The sequence below is a fragment of the Accipiter gentilis genome, chromosome 13 (genome assembly GCF_929443795.1).
Source record: "Accipiter gentilis chromosome 13, bAccGen1.1, whole genome shotgun sequence".
Classification (NCBI taxonomy): domain Eukaryota; kingdom Metazoa; phylum Chordata; class Aves; order Accipitriformes; family Accipitridae; genus Astur; species Astur gentilis.
The window spans coordinates 2969988-2985816 of record NC_064892.1 but is presented as its reverse complement, the minus strand read 5'-3'; the positions used below and the strand labels follow the sequence as shown (position 1 = coordinate 2985816).

Sequence of the window (15829 nt, the reverse complement as noted above, 5' to 3'; positions counted from 1 at the left end):
GAAGCTTGTCTTCATGCTTACCTGTCTTCATTGCTTTTTTATAATTATGTGCATTTGTCTGTGTGTGTGTATATGTATCATTCACTATGTACGTTCACACTTGTTTCTGCAATAAGTTTGTGACTTCCTAGGAATCAAAACTCTCAACTGGGTCTTTGTCTCTGTGGGTCAAAGATATACGTGCCTGGTTCTTGATTGGTTTTTATTATTATTTTTTTAATACCATACAGTTGCCTCTAGAGAATGAAAATCCAAAGAAGCTAGAAATGTGATGAATAAAAAAATAGAATAGTGACATCTGTGTTATATAAGATGTTCTGAAGTCAAATATGTTCATGAATTCAGAAATAGTCTCTAGGAAGTTCATGTTTATAACTACTATCGTGAATCATCTGTTTTACTGCAAAGAAAAATGCAAGCTATCTTGTGTAAATGTTTTACTTCGTTTAAATCACTTCTGCTGCCTGAACAGAATCTGTTACTTGTTAAGCCTGGTAAGATTAAAATATTAAAATATCTAATTTGTTTTTGTTTTCACATTGTAGGTTTTGACTTTTGCCTATAAGCACGCATTGGTAAATAAAATGTATGGGAGAGGTCTCAAGTTTGCCACAAAACTTGCAGAAGAGAAGCCAACGAAGGACAACTTAAAAAACTGCATTCAGGTAAGGTGTGTTTGGTAAAGTAACAGACTATGTTCATGCTGAGTAAGCTTATAAAAGTAAAATCTAAGTCGTCTTGAATTTTTGATACCTTTTACATTGTAGAATTCACTAAACGTAAACATTTTAACTTTATCCAGGCTTTTGTGACTTGGCCTCCATTTTTAGTAGTGATTTCTTCTTTCTTTTTCTAGAATAGCTAGTTTGTGAGTAACTGTCACTTTTAGCAGATTTACTTTCTGGAACTTAATTTGGGGCATAAAGAAAGTAGAGAACTTAGCCAAAGATCTTCTGCATATTTAAAATCCCATTATGTTGCTGTTTAACCACTGTTACGTTTACTGTTATTAATCACAATTATTGCTAGTAGAACATAAGTGGAGAATTAATGGGAATTACTGTAACTCCTAGGACAAAATTTTTGTGCATTGAGTTGAAAGACTATAGACCATATAGAATGGTTTTCTTTTTCCCCTTTCAGGACTAAGTAATTCAAAGACCACCAGTTCTCCAATCTGTTATCTTTCTGATAATAGACATCTTTAGTAAGATGTTGATGTCAATGCATTGTTTATTGGAAGGATTTAGATTTTTAAAAGAATAAGACTCTAGAGTGTCTCTTTTCTTTTTTATGTTTACTTTCTTATTTCAGCTCATGAAATTGCTTGGATGGACTCATTGTGCAACTTTCACTGAAAACTGGCTTCCTGTCATGTATCCACCTGATTATTGTGTATTCTAGAAAACCAACAATTGTAAACTTAAAGTGATTTTATATGGGGCAGGATATGAGAAGATAAGTTTGACTTTTTATTGGAACGCATGTTTTCATTACTGAATGCTGATTATTAAATTGTGTGTATTTATCAGTAAAGGCACCTGGGTACAGCTTAATACCTGTTAACCTAACTCCTGTCATCAGGGAGTTTCCTTATTGTGCATCCCATTGCTGGCAATGGATGTGTCAGAACTGCCAACACCAAGGATTTGGAATTAGGCTGGAAAGGCTTACTGCATGCATGTTAGGTTCTTAACTGTTACTTTTAACTGCAAACCTGTAAAAGCTCTGTATTTTTTACAGTAAACTGAATTTTAACATGTTTGATCTTAATTTCAATTGTATGAAGGCCTTAAAGCTACTTCAAGAGTAGCTAAAATCTTATTTATTAGACTAAAGTAATGGGACATCATTACCTGTATTGTTTGCAAGAGTTTACATTTAATTTTTTTTAAGAAAAATTCAACCTCTCAAACTGTTATAATGTGTAACTCGGAATTGCTGATGCATAGGTGCTCTTGTAAATCTTCATTTTGGAGTGATTTCAGGCAACCTCAAAAATCCATATGAAGTTGAGTATCAGGACAGGCTGATACATGTATAAAAGTGCCAGACAGTTAAATCTCGATCAGGTATTGTAAAGCTATACATATATGTTTAATAATGTTAAAAATGTAAAACACAACAGAATAAATGTGCAAAGTTAAAGATCAAAAACCACCACGTGCACTCTGATATTTTAAAAGATTATTTTATAATTAAAAAAAAAATGAATAACGAAGCTAAAAATTGTATTGTTTTCTGAAAGATACATAAATGAAACTTGCTGAAGGAAAACACCTTACAAACAACAGAAGTTCAGTGCAGCCCAGAAGATCAGTGCTTTCTGTTAAAGCCTTTTTACTAACTATTGCTACTAACATTGTTCCTTCAGTGGCATGAAATTGGTCTGTTTGAACAGGTCATATGTATCAGCCAGAGACAAATTGCTATTTCATTTGTCTTGCCAGTTTTTTCATAACTTGTAATGCAAAACTCAGATACAACTACAACTTTACAAACATAAATGCACAGAAGGTGCACTGTAATGCTGCAAAACATTCCAAACCGTAAGGTGCTGCCACTAAATCAAAATTAGTAGTTTTCTCTTTAATTCTCTCTTACTGTGGCTTTAAGCAGCTTGACATTTGATTCTGGAAATTCTGCTAGAATAGTTGTGTTAAATATATTGCCAAGTTTTTCCAAAAATTCATAGTCTGTAGTGAATCTGAATTTATTTGCCCATAGTAATACTGTTCCTGGCTTACAGAAATACACCATTGTTGCTAGCAGCTGGTCCAAAGCTGCATGATGGTATACAACATCAGTTGCCAGTATGAAATCATAATGGTAAGTTGATACAGGAAAGTCTTCACTGAGGCCTTCTCCCCATACCAGTTTTCTCACTTCAGGTTTGTGCGTATTCATGTTTTGTGTATTTCTTGAAATATTATTTGAAAGATTTTCAAGAACTTCAGGCAAATCAGTAGCTGTAACGTAAGCTCCTAAAGAAAACATGGATTTGTTTCAATTCAGAGGTATGTAGTTGAACATACCCATCCATGGCAGGGGGACTGGAACTAGATGATCTTTAAGGTCCCTTCCAACCCCCAAAATTCTATGATTATATATACATATATATATCTATAATCATAGAATACAATATATAAAAATATGATATATATAAAATAAATTATCTGCCTAACTCCCCCAGCTTCCCCTTCACCAATAACTAGGGTAGTTACTTTATTAACAAAACAGTATTTTACAATAATTTTCATTTTTAAAAAAAGGCAGTGACAAACAAGGTTTACTTCAACTGTTGCTTTGCTGCCTTAAAGTGGCAGATCTAGATCATCTTTCACAAGAAATCCAAAAGGAAATATGAATTTACTAACCTAAGATACAGGCCACAATGGAAACCAAGCCTGTTCCAGCGCCGATTTCCAAAACTTTTTTGTCTTTGAGGTTGAATTGTTCTTGATTTGATTCCAGATATTGAGATAAAGCCAGTGCCTAAAACAGTTAACACATATCCATAAGAGAGTAACAGGTAAGTTGCACAAAAGTTCATTAGATGTTTTTATACAGGTTATTTTTTTTTATATATACAGTGGAAAACACTGAAGGCTGTAACATAAAAATGTAATATGGAAAGAATTATGATGTGTCCTGTTTTTTATAATAAAAAAATGTTAAACAGCTTATTTTTAGTTTTAGGTTTATGGGATGTGGATTTGCTACACACTTTTATACACTGTGAGTCCTCTGACAGCTCAAGGTAGGCAGTGTTTAGATGTGAACCATACAGTCAGAACAACAAATGAGGTTTAACAATATGTAAAAAGTAATGTTCTGGTTTATTATCATAAATGTTATGGTTTATTATCACTATCACAAAGTAGACTTAGGCTTCAGTGAATATTTTTTTGAAAACCTATTTTTTTTGGTTGTTTTAATTTTTTTTTGCAAAGGAAATATTAAAAATTTGTTATTACCAACGCAACACACTTGTCTGTTGATAATAGTGTAAACTAAAAAAAAACAAAAACAAAAACCAGCAGCACTGTATGGAAGTATTCCTTATTAGACTTTTGTAAAGGTGTTATCAGTAGGACATAAATCGGCTGTTTATAAACATCATAAACCGATGCCAAAGAAATTAACTTCACCCTTTTGCTTCTCTTCTTTAGAATCGTGTTACTGTTACTGTTTTAACTCTTGTGCTTTTCATAATGCAACACTGGCTGCCTGCTCTGGGAAAGCTGACAGCTAATGAATTGCCAGTCCAATTTGTGCAACCTCTTGATTTTCTTGGAAAGTTTTACTGTCTGCATTCTGACACCTGATTAATGTGAGAACTGATGATCTGACATTTCAAAATAAGATACTGTTTCACCCACCCATACTCTTACTCTATTGTTTTGAAATTGTCTGCCATTTTCTGTGAGTTTTTTCAATAAATGTGGATCTGAAAATTTTTGAAATCCTGATTTGCATGTCTATCAGTTGATCCTGTCTTCCCTCAAAGGCAGTTTTCTCAGTCCACATAAAACTCTGTTTTTAAGAGCGGGAGAAGCAAAGACTGAAGAACTGTTTGCAAGTATGGTTTTCCATACTGCAATGGAACTGTTCCAGCCTGGTCTTTAAAAGAAGCATATTTAATTGTTTTAACCTCCTTTATTTAATCTCCCAGTATTTTCTTTTTCAGCCTCCTTTTTGTACTGCTGATTTGTTTACCTCCCAGAAGTGACTGATTGGAAACATGGAGGATGCTGAACACTTCTTCCCGGGTTCCCTTTCTTAATTTTTTTTCAATATCTGCATCCAATTTACACTTAGGTGCCACAGTTCTTTTGGCGTGAACTGGCAAATTAGCATGAGGCAGAGCTTTCTGCTGAAGTACTTCACGACTTTGTTCTGCATTGGGAAAGCTCTGCCGTCAGAAGTGTCATCTAAGAAAGCTTCCTTAATATTTGTGTGCTGCTGTCATGGTTTACTCTTCTGTCGCCTCAGCTTGCTGGGTGCCGTATCACGTACTTACCCCTGGCCATACAACGGCTCCAAAGTGTTCTATGGACTCCTGGATGATGATCTGGTGGCCAACGTACGTGTAGTGCTCTTTATCAAAGTAGGGCGAAACTCTAGGAACCCAGTTCTGCAGTATTTTAAGAGTTACTGGTGAATCTGTGAGAGAAAAGATGAAATTTGTATTTTTATATGCAGGTGTTTATATGCAATTTTTTAAAGGGTAAAAAGTATTTTGTGGAAATAGTCTGTAGACATACAGACTAGAAAAGCGGTCAGGCCGTTGGCCTTGAGACTAGTTGCTGTCCAGAAGCGGACAGTCTGGCTGGCCAGGGAGTGAAAGGAACAGTGCTCATTTCCTGCCGCTCTGAGTGTTTGCATGAGCAATTTACAGATAGAAATGAGCCTTTTAGAAAAATCTACTGATTCAAATGTATAACTCTGCTAATGACAGCTAGAAGACTTTCAGGGCCTAGGTAGGTTGTATTTTGGGGTATGCCGTAGTTCATACCATGCCAAAGTATGCCATGTAGGTGTTGGTGGTGTAGTTCTCATTTGTGGGGCCAACAGATCTAGAACATTAAGCTTTTTACAAAAGAATTTAGGATTTACCTCCTACATTGACGAAAACCTAGCTCTTGTAGTGGTTATTTTTTAACCATTCTTCCACAAAAAGAGGGTTGTAAGACACTCTTTATGTTGACAACTACAGTGCTGTTCGGTGAGTCAGTACTACAGTTGTGCTTGCTAGCATGTCTCATCATAGTGAGTAGGCTTGTAGGTGAGATTTTTCGGGAGAGCTCTGCCGAACTGCTCCATCCGATCTCACTGAAAACAAGGACACTGTTCTGAATGAGCGTACTGTTGTTGGAAGCCTGCTAAGAAAAATTTTGCTCTGGCTTGCGTGGATTTTAATTGATGCCTGCCTGGAATCCTTGGGAGGCGTTTAAGCAGTTAAGCCTGTTGAAACTTGTAATACTACAGCTTCCACAGTGCCAGCCCAATTAATGTATATTATAAATTGTATCTCTGATTGTAATTGAGAAATAATTATTAGATCTCTAAATAAAATCCAGAGACCTTTTTAAGCATGCATCTTAATTGTGGAGGTAGTCTTTTTTGTAGCTTTAGTCTGATAATAAATACAAACATAAGGGGAAATGGTGGGTAAAAAATAGAGATCAAAAGGAAAAGTCACACAGTGACTTCTACTATTTGAAGACTGAGAAAAATGAAAGTTTGAAATGCTAGCATGCCACAGCAATTGCAGTATTTAAATTGAGTTAAACCTGAGCCCAGTTCTGCTGTTGATGATGCGTGCTTGGAGCTGCAAGTACAGTTTTCAGAGTCACACTGCTCTTCACAAGTTTCTTCTTCCTCAGTTTGGCCGTCCATTACTTCTTGAATTTTGTTGGGGAACGGTGGCTGCTGTGCCGAGATCATGGCAAAAGAGCTGAAATGGAAGGGGAAAAATAATGTTGTAAAAGCTTGCGGGCACTCTTGTATGAGGTATGACTGGAAGAAGACAGCGAGTAGTTTGGGTGGGCTTTGGTTTTGGGGTTTTTTTCAATGATGGGTTGAAGGGACAGGAAGCTATGATGTGAGGTGACATTCCCCACTCCCCTGGAAATTGCTGTGAGCACTTTCTGGTAATGCAGTAATACTATCAGAGTTTTTATTTTATCATGCTTATCATATTTATTATTTTACCCTGTTTGTTTTATCATTTAAGCAAAATCTTAGCATTATGTCACTGAACTGATGCCAAGAATCAGTCTGAAAAGTGAGCTGCTTACTTATTCCTATCAGTTGAAGCAACAGCTGAGAAAGATGAACTGTCTTTTAATGTCTATGACTTTTTATCTGTGTAATTTACTATGTCCCAAAGAACCTGGGACTTGGCATTCCTATGATAAAACTGGTTAATTTGCTGCAGCCAGTGCTCTTGATTTTGTCTCCTTGTATACAGTTGCCTTCTTTTCTCTGCCTTTTCCTGCTGAACAGCTAACTGAATTGCCCTGAAATGTAGTGAACTGCAGGGTATGCAGATTGCAGTCAGGAAATAATTGCAGTGAGAAGTTTGAATCGGTAAGCTTTTTTGGAAAACTCTGTTATGAATGACTATGCATTTTCAGTGTACAGGGTAGCACCCAACATAGGCAGGAGCTGCTCGATACCAGTAAAAGCAGGAGTAGGTCTGGATCTAAATTTGCCTGAGGAGAAATGTGCCAGTGAAACCTTTTGCTTAACTAGTTTTCTTCAGTGATAGCACTGAATGATGGTATATGCATATCCGTGTGTCTGTGTAGATATATACACACACATATATGTTTAAAGAGAAAAAAAATGGTTTGTAACTTGCTCTGGCCAGGGACTGTACAAGTTTACCCTTTCCACCTATTGTGATGGCTGGAGTGTGCTATGTTTTTATTCATGATTGGCCTTATTTTGCTCGTTCTTGAGAACGCATATTTCTTTGTTGTCTCTCCAGCCACACGTACTGCAAAGTGTTGTGTAATTTGGGTTGCATCGTACTGCAGGAGGCTGTTCTAGATATCCTGGCCAGAAGGGGGAGAGGTTTGGCAGCAGCCAGGAGGTTCAGCAGTGCCTGCAGGTAGTTTTTTAAGGAGCAGAGTGACTGCTGACTTGTGTGGGTGGTTTATTTGCACACATGATATTGACACCAGTGCAGTTTTAGTGATACCTGATATATTCCTTATTGCTGCTCTGTTTATTCACAAGGACAGGATTTGTTCGAACTCCTCTGACACTGCATTTGTTCAGTCATGGCAGTGATTTCGTACTGTTTCAGAAAAGAGAGTGCTTTAAAGTAAATTGATTTCTGCAGATGTATTTTTATTTATTTATTTTTTCCTCAGTGAGCCTCCATCTAGCTAGTAACATGTTCTGGCTGTGCACTTTTGTGTATATTTCAAGGTATAATGTTGTTAGGTAAGAGACTGAAGTTAATGCTGTAGTTACTGCGTTCCCTGACACACGAGTGAATGCATCCATGTTCACGTTTCACACCTGAAAGTATGCCTTACAACAGCAAAGGTTTCTCATGTAATCAGACTTGTACTTCCAATTTTCAGCAATACCTCTTTTTCATACTTTGAGCTAGATTAAAATCTGGTCATATTTTAACGTTTTAGGAAATCTATGGGAAAATATATTAAGACTTGTGTAATTGGGAAGGTGCGTAATGAAGAGAGAAGGATCTGTCAGAACCGGTGATGGCTACAGCTGGAAAACACTTGCTTGAAGACCCAGTCTTCTGTATGTTTCATGTTTAAACATGCAAAGCACTATATTTTCAAATTTGGGGGTTTTGGGAGGGGTTTGGGGGGGTTTTGGTAAGGTTCTTGTCACATGAAATTTGTGCTATTTAGGTGAAAAGCCAGTCCTGAAATTACAAAGCAGGAGGAAACTTTGCCTTATCCGGTACTCTTTTATGTGAAAACCAGAAGGGCTTGTTTAATGAGTAAACAGTTTAATTTGTCAGTCTGGCTAGAAAGTGATCCTTCTGTACTTTTTTTTTTCCCTTGCTTAGACAAGTTCTTATTGCAAGAGGTCAAAATTTCAGTTGGCTATGGGTAGCAGCGAATACCAGAAAATAGCTTGGAAACATGTTTAGTAAATACGTATTTGTTCATCCACTGTTAAATACTTGCAGAAAATACAGTTGCATCTCTGATCATGATATATATATCCTATTATCATTCATTCAGTACAGACTGCATTCTAGATTCAATTAAATATGTTACATTACATTTTCAAATTAAAAATTGTTATGCTTGCTCTCGTTTTGTCCTTTGAGCTCCTCTAAAATAGGAGTCTGCTTAAATATAAAGACACTTTGCTGTTTTTATTAAATTCAGGAGGTCTAAAAAACACCTAGTGGTTACATTGGTACTGTGGTGAGACTGGTGTGGTCCTGAAGTCCATCAGTTGCCCGAGCTCTTAGATGGTAAATTGCGGGTGATAAAGATAATGCACTCGGTGTTTGTATGTCACATAAGACACTGGGCTCTGGTTTATGGCTGGGGCTTCTAGATGCTATGATAATATCAGTATATTTTCATAGGTGTAGGTTTTGCTAAACAGAAAAGGGTATCTATCTATATCTATATCCCACTGCCATAAGTATTAAATGATGTATTTAATAAAATGGAGTTAAAAAGTAAGGCTTTTTTTAGCTGCAAACTACAGGAGAGATTTAGTCTCATAATTTCAAGAAGTCAAGTACATTAGCATCTTGGCCTTAATGATGCACAGCTTTATTTTGTCATTTTAAGTGACAACCTGTACCTGAATACTACAGACAAAAGTGAATATTGAGTAAGCTATTTGCAAATAGGTGGCATTTGCATTATTACATGCCCTCTGTGTAATATGGTCAGGTTGCTGCTGTGCTTCTGGAACTGCAAAAACTGACATTTCTTACTATTTTGACATTTTTCTGATCCATATTTTACTGAAAATTATATCTCTGAAAGACTTTTGATTTAATCATATTGCAACCAAAATCTGTTCCCTTAGAAAATGTTGGCTCTTTCTGAATGTTAGCAGCCGATTTCTTTCCAAAATGATCCTGACGGATAATAATCATCTAAATTCTGTGCTTTCCAAAGTTTTTAAACCAGTATTGACTTCATTAATAGTCTTAAACTGTTGTGAACAAAATAACTTACAAAAGCGCATTTGATTTCTTCAGAACCTAAGGAAGAAAGAGTAATTAACAAAATTATATCTATTTGACAATACCACTTAAAATTAACAAGGTAATTAAATACTGAGGGGCAAATTGTAAGATGGTGATAAACCTTAAGGTAACAGTTTATCCCCTATAAGAATGAACTTTGTGCCTCTTCCAAAATCTGTTGCTTGGAAAGAGCTTTTCAAATCTAGCTACATGGCCAAAAAAAAGTAGGTTAGTAAGTGGTACTGTGTCACTGGGTCTTCAGCTGTAAACACAACTCTGCTGAAATGTGTTTCTCTCACCTCTGCACAAAATTGCGCAGCATAATTCTATGCTATATCTATCATATATAATTCTATAATTATAGCATATCTGTATCATATATAATAGTCTGTAATTGTAAGACTATTTGGGCAAAAGCCAATTCTATTTGCTCACACGGGAAATGCAATTGCAGCGTGTTCTATGCGAGATAGGGCTTAGCCATACACTCATAGCATACACAAACATCCACACTTACGCAATTTTCTCACATTATCATGCACTAAAAAAAAAAAAAAAAAAAAAAAGAAAATTAACACAAATGCTAGGAAACAAAGGAAATGTCAGTGCTGGGAACATCACTATAGAAAACCTATATAAAATTTGAGTCCACAAGTTAAATGTATCCGAATACCGAAACCCAGCAATGATAGTCACTCCTCGCGAAATAGTAGTGGTTAGGTAAGCTGGATTTCGTTGGCTAACACAGCTGACCTGAAACACAAGAATTCAGACAAACGTATTTCCTTAGTTAGTTAGCAGAGAAGGCAAAGGCATGTCAGACGAGGTTAGCTGGACTGCTGTGTGGGTACCTGCTGTGACAGAGGGCACTGGAAGGTTCCTGTGGGCGGATGCATGCTCCAGAGGTTTTTATACAGGCATGCACCTGGAAGGAATAACTCTTTGCTCTGACCAGTCGGATTGCAGGCTATTTAGAGTAACATTACCAGGCAGCGCTTGAAGAACTTAACTATGTTACGCTAAACTGTTCCACATTTGCAGTACAAAACGAAAACGCTCTTAGGCTTTGAAGTCCCAAGCGTACCAACCTTCAGAAATAAAATCTCGGCTTCCTCCAACCTCTTGTTCCATTTTTGCAGATTAAGTGTTCCCTGCGTTCACCTTACGGTCCGCAGTGCTGAGCCAAACAAGCAACTTACCGTGGGCAAACTAGCGCGTAAATAACATGTGTGGCCACCTGGCAGTAGCCCAAATGCAGAGAAAAGTTCATGAAGCTCCTACTGCCAGGAAAAGGTCGTCTTCCTTGCCGCGCTGAGTGTCTGGCTGAGGAAGCTCTGGGTACCCTGTCCTGAGTCACAGAGAGTACAAGGAACTGACAGCCTGGAGGAAATAACAGCTTTCCCATCACCTTCCGTGCAGGTCGTAACCATAGAAAATATTATATCTACTGAAAGAGAGAGTGCAAACACAAAAATCACGCTTTCATCAGAAAATCTTGTAGTTGCTTGTTTTAAAACAGATGGCTATTACAGATGTTGGAGATAAAGCACATATGTATTCCTTAGACGTTTCAAGAATTTGAGCGTTTTATATGCCTTTATCACTTTGCTGCCCTTCTGTCCTCCCTCCTTCTGCTTGGAAAACATTCTGTGGAAGGGAATTCAACTAGAGGGTAGAAAAATTTAAAAGGAACTTTGAAAGTCATAAAGCTAGAAAACAACCCCCAGCTAATTAATGAACAACTGAAGGTTGGCAATAGAAGTAAGGCGGGGAGGTGGGAATGTAGATTTTTAACTCAATTTATAGGCATTTGCATCTTTGGATGAACAGCTTTTGAGTTCAGGTAATGCTCTCTTCAAGAGAGTGGCAAAGGAAAAAATGAGCCTTTTCTGTCACCACGGTCGTGTATTTCACACATTAGCCGCTGAGTGTCTCTGGTAGCCACAGCAGGTGTAGGAAACACTTGGCTGCTCATTCAAATGCTCACCAGTTTTTTCCTCTGAAATTTGATAGTTAAAAGACACTTTTTTTTATATATACCTGGGACCTAGTATTAAGGTATTAACTATATTAAGTTGATATTGTAAACATTGCGTTTCACAGAGCTGCCTGACTTTACAAGTTGTGCAAATGAGCGGTCCTGAGCTAGGTCAGTAGCTGTTGTTAGAAAGAAGGCGGCAGATACGCTGCTGTTGGAATGACTGCCGTACCTTTTTTAATGACGTGGTCTTTTTAGCAGGCGCATTCCCACTGTCATATCTATTGTATTTGTCACCGGGGGGGAATGTAGCTTGGACTGGTGCTGCTGTTAAATTTCTGTCCTAAGCTTTGGCAATGGGATTGATGCTGAACATAAATAGTTCATTTTTTTAAATCAAATCAGAGGAACTGGCTTACTCTAGATTGAGTCTCTTGTGTAAGCAACTAAAAAGGACGGCAGCTGTAAGGACAGTGTTACAGCTTGCTTACAAATCGTGGACGTATGGCTTCGTTTCTTGTTTGTAAGTGATACAGGAGTCGGCACTGATACTCTGAAATATAGCCGTTGTTGACGTATATTTACTATATAATTTCTATAAATGCTTCTCGTTCTACAGCCTATCTCCAAGCATTTCTTGTTTAGCATTGAAACTGAGTGTTGGCTGGAGGTGTAGCCCTGTGGAATTAAAATTTCTCCAGACTTTTGTGAATAGGCAGGCTGAGGGCAGTACAGCACATCAGTTCTGCATATAAAGGGCAATTTTCAGTTATTAACTCAAAATCCAGTTCCACAAAGTTCTGATTTATTCAGTTGGCTTTTCTATTTCTGTAAGCACGCACGGGAATTTTGCCGTGTAGACCATTTGCGAAAGACAAAACGCAACAGGCTGCCAAATGCAATGAAGTAAATCAAACTTCAAATATTTTTAGAATGTGTTTATTTTTAATGTGAGTTGTGTGGCTTGGGCTTGGGGGTTTTAAGTCTGTTTATATGAAACCAAATTTGTGGTGCGGGTCTTTTTCCTATTTAGTACTATCCAACTACCAGGAAGGCTGGGAAGGGTATGTATTCCTAACTCTGCCTGTAACTGAATTCAGCAGTAGCATTCTCTTCAGTGTGTAGGCAGAGCAGAACTATATTTATATTATTGTATTATAGCTTAGAGTGATTTAAATTTAAAACAAATTTAAAAGTTGCTCTGCTGTTAATAGTAGCAAGACCAATGTAAAACAATGTAAAATGGTTAAAACCTTAATTAAAGGGTTGTGAGAAATGGGTATGAAAATGTTAAGGTGTTCTCTGAACCCATCAGGAGCAAGAAGCCTGCCAGATTTATGCCTAAAGAAGTCAGTTAAACCAGAAAAGTTAAAAGATGCTCTTATCAATGAGGTTGATAGTCACAAATCCCCAGGACCAGATGGTAATTACCCAGAACTCTGCAGTGAAATGACCAGCTCTGAACCAGAGCGTGGTGCCTGCTGCTGAAAGTAGAGTTGATACCAGAGCACAGAAAACTCTACAAGTGTGAGGTGTATTTCTAAGGGGGTCTTGGGGGGGGGGGGGGGGGGGGGGGCGGATCTAGGGAACAGCGGGCCAGTAAGTCTGACATCTGTGCTGGTTAAACTGGGAAGAACGGTAGTGTTGGTGTTAGCTGGTAAATAATGAGGCTTAGGGTGGAAAAGGAAGAAAGGTTTTGTACATTCTTTGAAAGTGTCTACAAACACGTAATTCAGGGTCCTCCAGTTAATACAGTGTACGTGGATCTCTACAAGCTTTTGATGAGGTCACTCACTAAATATCCTTACAGAAATTAAGCTTTGCTGGGATAAGAAGGGGGAGTTACCTTTTATTTTAATAATTTGTTAACGGCAAGGAGGCCATAAACAGTCAGGTTTATGGTGTCCCACAGGGAGCTGTGCTACGGAGTGCATTCCTGAAAGCTAACGGGAAATGAAGAAAATAGTTTGGTGACAATAATGGAGAATTATTCAGGACAGTGAAAACAAAGATAAGCTGGAGAGTTCCAAAAGGATCTCTGTCATGTTATGAAAGGTGGTAATACGATAAATGAAATTCAGTGCTGACAACTATAATATAATAGACAGGGACAGCCTCTAACTCGGTACCACCTAGGAAAGAGATCTTAATGGCACCAGGGCCAGCTCTATGAGAATACCTTTGCAAACTGTATCAGAGATCAAAACCATAAAAGGACTGTTATGGTTTTATAAGGAGAAGAAAAAAACCAAAACCAAACACAAAACAATGAAAAAAGAACATTGTTTTTCTGCTCTAGGAATTCAGAGTTTGTCTCGCATGTTCATTGTGTGACTCAAGTCTTCAATTAAAATGTTCAGGGTCTCGGAGCTCCTGTGGGATTTGCTGGGGGTCCTGGGTGGCCTGGTGAATGACTGACAAAGAATGGCAGACTCCAGTTCTACAGCAGATTCTCCTCATCCTTGTTGCTGGAGGTATCTGCTGGACTTCCTGGATGTGGAGAGCATGTTTGCATTCTCCAAATCGCAGGGACTTCATAACTGCTGTCAGCAGTCTACAGCATGGTGTCGACAGAGCCTGTCTGTTTGCTGAAGTACAAACGACTGCAAGCTGAAATTTGTTCCAGGTTAGCATCTTCAGTGTTTGGGTTTTGTTTTTTCCTTCTTACGGGTGTGGGATGAATCCCCAGCTTAAAGTCATGAATACCCAAAGGTAATAGTGGTGGCCTTCCTGATTAGCCGTAGCCAAAGGTGTAGAGCAACACAGGATATGATCCTCAAACCAAACCCACTGTTTTCATTATTTTTAAAATGAGAAATCCTTTCTCCTTGGTACAGGCCTTCTTTTGGTCACCTAGCTGAGGTGACTGAGGGATAGCGACTCAACCACTTCCCTGGGCAGCCTGTTCCAATGCTTGACAAAAGCATTCTTTTTTTTTTTTAACTGATTTAATGTTGCATGTTAAGTTGATCAGGCTTAACTTTATTTGCACATACAATGAGATGACACAAACGGATGAAGGGAGCAAAGCAGAGTGTTGCCAGATAAGTAATTATTTAAAATTGTGCTGCCACATAAGGGATCTTCACGTTCAGGAGCATGGAAGAATGAAGAAATGCTCCAAGATTTTATGCCGAGAAGAGGGGCACCAGGCTGCACCCGCCTTGCCAGCAGCTCCTGACTGCTTTTAGCCATGTGTTGTGTATTTAATGCTTGCTCTGTCCTTCCCTGGCAGTGCAAGCACTGCAGCTTTTGGGGAAACCAGTGCTGCATCACTTGGGCTCACTGCAGAAACCAAGAGGTCAGGAATGGGACTATAAATTGAGTGTTTATTTCCATTGTCTAACCATCCTCTGTGACTTTGGCTGCTCTGGATTAGGTTAAAGAGCCTCATTTATGTGAGGACAGATGTGATCTGTTGAGCAAGCGCTCTCCCTGCCTTGCAAGGAAAAGCAAGGAGACAGGTGAGTCAAAATTTGGCTTTGGGTGGTCTGAGTAGGATCTCCCTTCACTTGTCTTTAAGTCAAGAGCCCTGGAGTGTTATTTAAATGCACAGTCTGTAATACTAGAAGTAACTGGGGGGGGTGGGTTGGGTTTGTTTTGGTTTTTTTTTTTTTCCCATAGTAATTTCCTTGTTGAGGTTTTTATCGAGCTTCTCTATGTGTCTCCTATCCCAGCAAAGACCCGTTACGTAAATGACCACAGGTCATTTTGGTACCATGCACTTGCATGAGGAGATTGGTTAGAGAGGCGCAGCTGCAGAGGGAACAGGGAGGCACAGCAGAACATCTGGCACTGCTGGATATGAAAATTGTGTTTGACTGGGTGAAGTCATGGATGAACCAGATCCTTTGCCCTTGTAGTCACATATTGACAGCAGAGGCAATATAACACAGCCGTGGATTTTTTTGCAGCTGATTAACTCCTGTCTTATTATAAAGCCACCCACTTCTGCTCTTCTCAGCAATGAGTTTTGGGGATTTCTTCAAGCCTTCTGTAGTTAATTTTTCAAAATCTGAAGCTGTTTGCCTTCAAGGGATTGTTTTAGTTTGAATTACCTCATTAATCTTAGTTCTCCTCTGAATTTGGACAGCACTGTTTTTCATAGGGACAGGTTTTTTTCCTTGGTGCCACCTCTT

General features: G+C 38.2%; 2 protein-coding genes across 4 annotated transcripts in view; one reads left to right on the top strand and one right to left on the bottom strand.

Annotated features, from left to right (window-relative positions):
• Nucleotides 1-2967, top strand: part of TPP2 (tripeptidyl peptidase 2) — a 56496-nt gene extending 53529 nt beyond the window's left edge. For all 3 annotated transcript variants that reach the window (XR_007507904.1, XM_049815671.1, XM_049815670.1), the window contains 2 exons: nucleotides 546-665; nucleotides 1315-2967. Coding sequence is in view for 2 of the 3 variants with exons in the window: in XM_049815671.1 (XP_049671628.1) it covers nucleotides 546-665; nucleotides 1315-1404 (210 nt within the window). In the remaining variant the exon portion in view is untranslated. The remainder of the gene's footprint in view (nucleotides 1-545; nucleotides 666-1314) is intronic.
• On the bottom strand, nucleotides 2590-6619 carry METTL21C (methyltransferase 21C, AARS1 lysine). The gene is given in 5 exon segments (XM_049815678.1): nucleotides 2590-2984; nucleotides 3378-3495; nucleotides 5024-5166; nucleotides 6297-6573; nucleotides 6575-6619. Coding segments are annotated over 5 exon segments (978 nt in total).
• Nucleotides 6620-15829: the final 9210 nt, after the last annotated feature.